General features: G+C 37.8%; 1 protein-coding gene across 4 annotated transcripts in view; it reads right to left on the reverse strand.

Annotated features, from left to right (window-relative positions):
* The window catches only part of OPA1 (OPA1 mitochondrial dynamin like GTPase), a 49931-nt gene extending 39588 nt beyond the window's left edge, over nucleotides 1-10343 (reverse strand). For 2 of the 4 annotated variants that reach the window (XM_071437758.1, XM_071437756.1), the window contains exons 1-6: nucleotides 10186-10343; nucleotides 7099-7417; nucleotides 6691-6787; nucleotides 5320-5427; nucleotides 4253-4306; nucleotides 3326-3393 (exon numbers count right to left, since the gene is read on the reverse strand). In XM_071437758.1, the coding sequence (XP_071293859.1) occupies nucleotides 3326-3393; nucleotides 4253-4306; nucleotides 5320-5427; nucleotides 6691-6787; nucleotides 7099-7417; nucleotides 10186-10214 (675 nt within the window). In that variant the 5' untranslated portion in view covers nucleotides 10215-10343. The remainder of the gene's footprint in view (nucleotides 1-3325; nucleotides 3394-4252; nucleotides 4307-5319; nucleotides 5428-6690; nucleotides 6788-7098; nucleotides 7418-10185) is intronic. The other 2 variants (XM_071437759.1, XM_071437757.1) reach the window with 1 other exon arrangement.
* Nucleotides 10344-10667: the final 324 nt, after the last annotated feature.

The raw sequence follows: 10667 nt of genomic DNA on the forward strand, positions 1-10667 counted from the left end.
GAAATTTGAAGTCACCAAATCGAATTATTTAATCAGCAATTCCTTTCAAAGACATCTGGTACATGTGACTTCTATTCCACAATAAAATATGACAAGAATAATTTGCAACTACAGTCACACCATTTAATAAAATATTCAAATAAAAAAATTATGTCATTTAAAAGACTTCTCTGATAGATATGAAGATAATGTTACAATCAATAATCACATTATTACTTATATTTTAGATCTTAATTTACTGTTTTAGATTAAAAAATAAATTAATATTAAAAAATTAAGAACTTTAAACTGTAGCACAGAACTACACACACAGCACCCCAGCTGGCATAAACCAAGACACAAATAAAAATATTGATATCTCTCTGTCATTGGACACTATCACTGCATGTCCCCTCCACCAAAATCAACCTGTCCTTTAAAGAATTTTTGCTAGAAAAATCAACACCAATCAATTAATGCAATTTCAAAAATCAAGTTCTTTACAATCATTACATTATTCTTTTCACTGTCAAAGAAACAATGTAAAGGGTAGGGAATAACAGGAGTTAAAAGACTACAGTAGTTGACATACTGGGACAAACCCTGACATTGTTACTGTGCATTCTTTAAACTTCTCCCATCCCCTATTATCTTGTATTAAAAGTTAATATACTGCACTACAGCTGAGTGCAACTCTCTCTTTATTTTAAAAGGAATACAAAGGAGTGAAAATTACAAGATAGGTAAAGAGATCAATTTTTAAGAATTTGAATAAATGCAACAATTTTATCTAGAGCATCTATAACATCAAACTGGAAATTAAGTTGGGAATATAATAGCACTCTTAATAAAACAGAGAAAATTATGGAAACTTTATTGCATAAATTGCAAGGAAGAACAAAACAAAAACCAAATATTTAAAAAAAAATCCAAGTGAGTGACAGTCCTTACTCAAGTCTCTCTCACTCTCCAGCAGCAGCTGTGGTCAGGGGCTGTGGGATTTGTGCAGCTCCTTACACCAGCTGAAGGTGAGTGACCCTGTGCAGGCTGAGTGAGACAATCACACACTGCAAGTGCTCCAGGGAGCAGCAGGGTCTCCACAGCACGACATGGTGCCAAAGAACCAGAGCAGGAAAGGACTCTAAGCCCCACACCAAGACCTGAGTCACAGTCTTCAATCCAACTCCATCACAGCTATATCCACTATATGTTTCCTTTAATGGTAAAGGCTAAGCTTTGGAATTTGTCTGCTTTAAGAGGAAACTATTTCTTAAAGAAAATTTTCATGAAGACAGACAATAGTGGAAGATAATCTAAGAAGGTAACACAGCTGTTTCAAGTAGGAGCCTCAACTAGTTCCTCACTTACAATACAGTACTTTTACTTCACTATAGTTTTTATAACTTTGCTCTTCTTTCTCCCAGAACAAAATTTCTTATTTAATCCAGGTAAAGAGAGATTTAGATGCCACATATTTAAACTACTTATCTGAACACTCCGGTAATTTAATTCTCTTTTAAAAAGATTGTACTTTTTGGATTAAATGAGAGATTATGAGATAAACACATTAACTGACAAGAAGCAGTACAGCCTGATTTTGTGTTTAGGACATCTTTCACTCACTTAAAGTTATTTTGCAAAACAACTGGTTTCTTACTCAGTCTGCTGGAAGCTTTTAGAGACCTGTCTGAGGATCACATCCTGTAACAATTCTTCAGAAAATTCCTCCAAACAAATAATTTCTAGATTTATCAGTTACTAATCTCTTCACAACGAAACAAAGAAAACCAGCTCTCATCAGGCACATTGAGTATCATACTACAGCACCCATACAATCACTTCATGAACCCATACAATTACAGTTCTTAAACTAGCATTGGTTGGCAGTGGTAAGCATTGAATGCAAAAAGGCCATCTCATCCATTGTCTTGAAAGCAATAATTTTTCCTGCCAACAAACTTGGTGATTATGCTCTGAATAAATGTAAGAGATTCATATGTGCCTAGTTTCAAATATTCTGTCCAAACTGATCAGATTAATTAGTAAATTAACAGTTTCTTATCAGATATAATCATTAGACCAGACAAAATTTTCTTAATCATATTAATTTAATCTGGTGATATTTTCCACACCACAGTCAAAGTTAAAATGCAGATATCACTGCATCCAAAACAACCACAGAATCATAACAAGTTTTAATGATATTACTAGTATTCAATAAAAGTGTCAGTTATTTCAATCATCAGAGACAATAAACTAAGATGGCCACTTCTTCACAAATCAGTAGTAAAGTGTTCTTTATGTTTTATACAGTGAAACCTGTGCAAAGCAAGCACTCTGGAGAAAAACATAGACAGTTTACAGACAAAGGGGAAATAAAAAGCTAGGTTAATTCTTGTGTAAAAATCTATCAGTGTTCTACAGGGGGAAAAATGGTTGTAAGATCTGAGCTTTGTACATGTTTCACTATGTTACCATGCAGAATTAATGCAGAATAAATGTATACATGCCTGTATATACAGAAAAGTTGTTTATGGAAAAGCCCCAGTTATAGTTCAGAAAATTTCAGTTCAAAAATAACTATATGATAATTTACAAATTCCCTGATATATATTGTTTTCCTTCCATTTTTGTAAAACAATTTTTAAATACAGACACAAGAAAAAGAAAAGCCTTTAAAGAATGAGCAATACGACAATTTAGGAATTTAACAGAAATGTTCAGAACAGAAAACAAAAAAATAAACTTCACCTTCTTGACTTCAAGGAAAAAAGTGCTAAAACTTTAGGTTATCAAATTACAGTAACATTATTTTCCAGAAAATAGTAACAAAAATATGATGTATGCTTTATCTATATGAAGAAATTAAAAAACAGACTAGTTTAAGAAATGGAATCCTTTAAGGCAGAAATTCTTAAGTAAGAATTAAAACTTAAGAAAATGTCAACAGAAACGAGTTTGAAGCAGAAATGCTAAAAAATAAATATAAACACCTAAACCAACTTCAGTAATAAGTTATAAACTCAAGTGCCATGGAGATCATGCCCTGAAAAATTGCAAATGCACATACAATACCTAAAATCACATTTTTATTACAGACCAATTTTCTTAATAATGCAATTACTAAACTTATTCATGTCTGCCTTGAAGTTCCTTACACCAAAATGTTCATTATCCGTGCAATAATTTTATTTATAAAATGCAGTAATGCATACTGAACTAATATTCAACAATAAATTGTTTTCAAGCTGCTTCAAATGAACTTCTGCAATGGGCTACTGATGCACTTTCAAACCATAAATACCTGTTTATAGAGACATTTTCAGGTTTGCAAGTGAGTAATTACCTTCTTGAACTGTTTGTCATTGTCATATCCCTGGTCAGTAGCCCGGAATGCTGTTTCTCCTGGAGAACCTAGGACACAATTACAGAAACTAATAATAAGATGCAAAAGGCACTAAAAATCTCAAACTACAGTTACTAGAAAATTAAAGTTTCAACCCCCATGAGTTAGTAATTCAATAATCTTTGAAGTTCCTATAAAAAAAATTCATCTTAAGAAAGTGAAGAAGAAACTCAGTTTAAAATTCATCTGAAAATTTTATATCTAGTTTATGACTCAGATTAATTATATCACAAGGGAGCAGGGAGCTTCAGTTAGACTATTAAAAGTTCTCAAAATATGACAGAATTAGTTTTTGAGAAAGACAGAAGGATAATGCAAAATCCACTGCTGTTACTGTAATGAGAAAAGAAAAAATCTTTCTTATTGTAATGACATGTTTTCAAAAGAAGCTTCTGAAACAAGCCTGAAATAAAAAGCATCTGCTAAGGACTATGGCAGAGATATATCAACCATTCACCTATTCATTCCCACAGGGGAGGACCTAGGTCAGGAAAAGGTTCTTCACCCAAAAGGTGGATGGGCACTAAAACAAGCTCCCCAGGGAAGTGGTCACAGCACCAAGCCTGGCAGAGTTCAACAAGATTTTGGACACCTCTCTCAGGTACATGTGAGATTTTTAGGATATTCCTGAAAAGGGCCAGGAGTTGGACTCTATGATCCTGATGGGTTCCTTCCAACTCAGCATATTCTGAGATTCTGTGTTTCTATGAAGTATTTTTAAAATAGTTGGAAAGTATTTATAAATCCATATTAAGTTGCTGTAAATAGTTGTATTTATATTGATATTCACTCCTCTTAGTATAGTAGTGTTTTAACAGTTTGCTGTAAAAAGGCAAGTTAAGGGCAGGAAAAAGGGCTTTTACACACCTAACAACAGAAGTAGATCAGAAGCTCCTATGACTTCACTAACCAAATTGTAACCTGTGAAAAATCAGCAGAAGAGGGGAAATAAAAATTATAAACACAAAACAAAATGCAAGATAAAGATGAGGGATCTTTGTTTCATTTGGAGGACCACACAATCATAAATGGCCATTATGCCAGTGTGAGTATGATAACAAGTAATTGGTGACATCTCACTATCGGTCAATAACAACACAATTTTAAACTGTTAAAATTTTAAACAGCCAGAATACATAGGAGATTGTAATCTACTTGTCACTCTGCTGAACTTGGCCCCTACTTAGATTCTTGCTGCATTTGTAAGATTAATAAACTTGTTCTGCCACTGACAGTATTTCAAAGAAACAAAACCACACTTCTTATGCACACTGATATGAAAATATTTTCAAACACACTTAGAACAATGATATAACCCCTCACAGATACATTAAGCCTCCTACTGCCTGGATATACTGAATAGACAAACCATCCCCATGCCTTTTCTGAAGGATTTGGAACTCACCTGCTCCTTTGAAACACTGCCCCACCTAACCTAAATCTCCAAGAAAGTTTTCCTGAGTCCATGACCAGATGGAAAACATCATTCAACACAGAATACCTTTGTTACAAATGCCCTACTTCACACGCTTGCAACATTAAGAACCTTTGCTCTTAACAATCCAACTCTTTTCTCCTGTAACAGCTGATATTGCTGCTGTCCAGTGACACACTCACCAAGTTCTAGCTGGACACATCCAGCTTCTCTGACTCACTGAAGAATTGAGCTTTCAAGCTGAAGAAGAAGATGAAGCTGAATAGAAGTTTTCTATTCAATTTCACATTACAGTTCCCTGCACTTGCTACTAGGATTCTCTCTTTTAAAAATACATCACACTTACCTGTGTCCACAACTCTTTCAGAACAGATATTCAATGCAAACACAAACATTTTCAGGGTCTGGTTTGTTTTAGTGTCTAAGGACATACCTACACTCTCATCATCAAATAGGTTCAGCTTTTGAAATTAAAACTTAGCTGAAAATTTGTTCTCACCAGGTGAAAGAAATCCTTTCAGTGAAGCAAGGCTCTCTCCAATCTTGTCAAAGTCAGGCATAAGTTTGGCAAGGTCATCTGCATCAGGGAGGGCTTTGAGAAGTTTTTCTAGGAAAACAGTACAACAGTTAGTGAGTTGGGCTTTTTTCTATTATTTTTGGGGAAAAAAAAAGTCTTAGGCTATAAAACCTAGCAACTGTTTCAGGATATGGCTTTTAAAAAATTTTTTAAACAAGTATGAAGAAGTTTCTCTCCACATGCACCTCCCCCCACTACTGTTGGGAAAGACTATCAGATCTGAAAAACCACTTGCTTTTTTAGACTTTGAACTTCCTGATAAGTTGGCTGCCTTAGGTACTTTATAGTTACCAAAAACTTATTGCTGCATTTTACCAGATTTCATACGCTATCCTTTCACTTACTTTGTAGAGGATGTTTTAAAATTACATGAAACTGTATCTATGCTCATGTCTTTAATATTCTTAAGAAAAGCTTAGTTTTCAATTTCATAAAAAGCCAATTTTGTGATCTGTAAGAGTAAAAATCATTAGCTTTAAAGTACTATAAAAATGCAGTGTTTATTTGCAGTAAGAACAAGAAAAACTTGTATCAGTTTCCAATCTCTACATTTACCTATGCAATTCTCACACATGGCATTGAGGCTGGAAGTAAACATCTATAAGGCCCCTCCCAATCCAAAGCATTCTACCATTCTATGCAGCAAAATCTGCATTTTCTTTTTTAAAAAAAGATCATCACATTTCTACCCTACATATAAAATATAAGTCAGAGCTTGATTTTCACATTTCTGTCTTTCATCTAAAAATACACAAAAGACTCTACTGCAACCTGAAGGCTCAGGAAAGCAAGTCTATATTTTTCACTTTCTTTTCTTCTGTATCTTCAAGATAATTGTGTGGAGAGGCAGGTTCATTATTCTGCATTTCCAACTGGTCTTTTACTCACACATTTTTTACTATCTATTTATATCTTCACTTGTAAGTCAATCATATAGAAAGAAAAAAACTTTCTGCATAATACTACCAAAACCTGTGTGAGTCCCCTTGATCATGCTGCAACTCTCCTTTCTGGGAGACTAATGGGACTATAGGCTTTATGAAAGGACCAAGAACATTCTCGAATGAAAGGATGCATTAGGGAATACCCATGCTAAACAGAGCTTAATTTCTTCTTACAAACACACTGATACAAATTCTTCGGTGAAACACACATCAAACTCCAAAAATAAAAGTCCACTCAAATTACACCTGAAAAGCTACTCCTGGAGTGAGGCCCTGAGGACCTACACTCCTCTGTTAAGTTTTACACATGCCAGTCTTTAGACAGAGAAACATCATGGCTTTGTGATACCGATGTCAACAAGTTCATCAAGCTCCCAAATGAAGTCAGGAACAATCCACTTATAATCCTCGAGATCTGGTATCATGTCCTTCCACTGCTCATATGTCTACCAAGAAAGGAGAAAAATCACGGTAGAAATAGAAAAATAGAAAAAAGAAATGTACATAGAGACGTGTATGAGCAACTACTACCTACACATAAAACATACTAACCCACCATCTTTAGCTATGAGTAGTACTTTGATCTTTTAAGATCTATAGCAGTTTCCTAAACAATGTTTTCCATATTCACTCATTTTTATTATCATCAGTTAACCAAGCAGTGGCATCCCTTTTTTGTGGCTATAACAAGAACTTCTGTTCTGAAGTATATAATACCAAAGACAAAATGCACGAAGTAGTTTCCAGAGATAAATACCTTCTTAGCTGTGTAGCCACCTCCTACTGCAGATCCTAAGATGAGATAGCGAACTCTGAGAAGCCTAGAGGCTAATCTGGCCAGCCAAAAGTTCCTGTGGGACTGGTACCCATGTTTTACATTTAAAAGTTTTGTTTTGTGAAGGGGAAGACGATTCAGAGAAGAGAACTGCTGAATGGATATCCTTAAGGGAGGTCTCTGGAACTTTGCACTTGGATAGTAGGGATGATGGATACTTCGGGAAACAAGATGCAGGTTTTGAAGCGGTGATTTTCTCTTTATTCCACAGCTGCTGTTTGCTAGACTCCGGCAGATGACACTAAAAGAAAGAAATAAAAACTTCAACTGATTTCTTCAACACACCATTAACTCAAACACCTCTGTAGAAGCAATCCACATTATATTCCAGCTGGCTACAGATAATCTTATTACATCACCTTGAATCCGCAATTTCCAGCTACTGCTGCTATGCTTATGAGGAAAATAAAAAGCTGCAAACATTGTTAATGGGTATAGTATTTCTAGTGGCTACAGACACAAAACCTTCACTACAAATTCTGAAGTCTGTTATGGATTACATTTAACTTTCACACTGCAATAAGGCAAGTAACACATGTGGGAAAGCATTGTTTGGGCTAAAGAGTCCATAAAACACTTCCAACATACAAAAAACAGTTTGGCCTGTCTTATTCGCTAAATGAACTTTTAGTGAACATTAAGTTAGTAGAGGATTTCCAAACTTTAAAAAACCCAATACACAGAAAAAAAATCTTTGGAGAATACATTTGTCCTATTTAGGCCAACCATGTGCTTAATGACATTTTTCAGTTCCTTTCACTTGCTGTGGTTCTAGGATTACAAGATTATGATTTTGTCTTGGGTCATGTATAGACAAGATTAGTTCTGGAGGTGGCTGCACCATGTGCATTGATGCTTTCATGAAGGAACTCAGATTTAAGAGGGAAAAGTCTGGAAAATTTGACTCTGAAAGCAGAGCTCAGCCATGAAAAGCACACGTTAAAACACAGGAGCCTAAAAAACCCTGCCTATGTTATGCAAACACATGGTCTGGAATAAAACTTGTGTACTGTATGTGAAATTACAGGCATGAAATTTTGAAAGTTGAAATGAAACCTTGTCCTTTTTCAGGGTTTCCAATATTATCAAGTGCACCTACTTCCAAATGGGACAAAAAAAGAAAAGAAATGCTTCATATCACTGAAATGGCAAATTACTAATCCCATAATCCTAAAACATTTAAAATTAACAGATTTTAACAAGAACAAGTGAATCATACTTAGTGAACAATATTACAGCTTTCTAATAACATGCTTTATGATCTATACAGTTCTTTGCCTCAAGATTTTCAATGTACTAGAGGTGACAGGCACATTCTTAATGTCCAAACAAGTGAAAGACTTTGTCATAAAAAGAACTTTTAATCCAGAAATTGAGCTTTTGGAATCAGAATTCAGATATTTTTCTCTCTTAAAGACCAATTTTGCCAATGATCTAAGTTTAGAAATTTCCTTTAGTGCAATGGAAAGCTCAGTAAAGGAACTCCAGGGACTGCTCTGCCAGTCCTTGCTCCTAAGTCACTATGGCTGAGAAGGACTCCCTTTGCTGCTATACTAAACTATCTCTGCAAGGCTGGGCTTTGGCAATATGTAACTTAGAACCTAGAAAGAGATTAATATGCAGGAACAGAACAATTTCTAAACCAGTAAACCATTTCTCATCTTGGACATGGAATTACAAAAGACTCAGAAATTAACTACAAAGAGAACCAATAAAAACCAACCACACTTGAAATGTTTAATTTCCCAGTTTTGAAGCCAGGTTTTTAAATCAGGGTGTGCTAATCCTGTATGATGCATGCCAATGACTGGGCTGTTCATTATTTTGTTTTGCAGTCATTACCATTTCACAGATCTTTGTTATTTTCAGCAGAGACCATGTGGTAGCACATACTACAGCAGTCACTCCTCATTATTCATCTTCACCTGGGCTAAAGGCGTTTTGTGCAATATTATGTGACTTTCTTCTCTGTGATTTTTTCTTTTAGAACACATTGTGTTGTATAGCATTGTCTGTATGCTTAAACTGAAGGGAAAATTGAATTCTATTAAATTTGCCTGGCAAAACCTCAATCCACAACTTCCTTTTGAGTGTTACTGCCTATTTCAAACTCAGCTGTGCTTTACTTGCACATCTGAAATCTTATAATTCATTAAAACCCCCACTACTCCTCCATCACACCAAAACATCCATATTCTATTTCCTCCCTCCTGCTGCTGCTAAGTGTCCTGATGAATACTGACCAAAAAATCACCTTGAGATCTCCAATGAAAAGTACAGCCAGATGGAAAAGGATGGCAGAACAATGCTATTAAATGACCACTTAATGAGTTCCAAATCTCAAGCCTCTGCTACGTTGGTTTTAACAATAACAAAAATAACAATAACTATCTTTCCAGATATGAGTGGTTCTGCCTGATTACAGGCCTGCAACCTGCAACACTGCACTGAGATTATAAATGCCTTATAAAACACAAAATAAGTGGCCAGCTATGCCTGTGACTACAAAGCAAACGTAATCCAACAAAAAGCACGGTGGCATTTTCTTTCTCCCTCAGCACAAGACAATGCTTATTTTCCTACTGCTTCTCCCAAATAGGGGTTGGAACTACATGATCTTCACGTTCCCCTTCCCACCCGAACTATTCCATGACTCTATAAAATTTGCCAAGGAACATCGTGCTGTTATCCACCAGTCCCTGTCACTGCTCCAGCCGGGAATGCTGCAGTAGAACGGTGGAAAACAAGCGGGACGCAAGGTAGCTGCTGGCAGGGACAACGCATGGACACGAAAGCAGCCCGAGCTCCCCTGGGCGAGAATGCGGGAGAAGCAGCCCTTTCCTACATGCACCGCCTCCCCCGGTCCCAGGGGAGCCGGAGGGTGGGAGAGTGCCCAGCCCGGGGCTACCAGGCTGCAGCAGCCTCAGGCCCAGCCCTGCGCCACTCACACCCGCACCCCAACCCGCTGTGCTGCGCCGCCTGCAGCCCGCCGGGGCTCGTCCCGCTTACCAAGCCGCCGCCGCCCGCGTCCGCCACATCGTATGGGCCGGGAGGGAGCGGGAGAGGCCCGGGAGGGAGCAGGAGCGGCCCGGGAGCCGCAGGAGCGCGGCCGCGCTGAGGGCAAGGGCAGCGGCAGCCGCTTCCGGGCACCGCGGTCCGCCCGACCCGGCCCGCCGGAAACAGCGCCTCACTGCGTGAAGGTTCCGGGCTCGGCTGCGGAGAAGGAGGAAAGGTTTAGAGGGAGCACCGCGGCGGCTGGGCGGCCGGGAGCGGAGAATCGGGGAGTGCTGAATCTCTAATGTTGGGATCAGGGATCCCGCACCGGGATCAGGGGTCCCCGCACCGGGATCAGGGTCCTTGACACTTGGATCATGGATCCCCGCACTGGGATCATGGTTCCCTCACATCGGGGTCGTGGACCCCTCACACTAGGGTTCTGGATCCCCCATACCCCCGTGATCGCCTCGGGGCCTCATCCCTGTGCCCCTGAC

Source organism: Agelaius tricolor, unplaced genomic scaffold, assembly GCF_023055355.1.
Source record: "Agelaius tricolor isolate 1412-34295 unplaced genomic scaffold, bAgeTri1.0.p SCAF_12, whole genome shotgun sequence".
Taxonomy (NCBI): Eukaryota; Metazoa; Chordata; class Aves; order Passeriformes; family Icteridae; genus Agelaius; species Agelaius tricolor.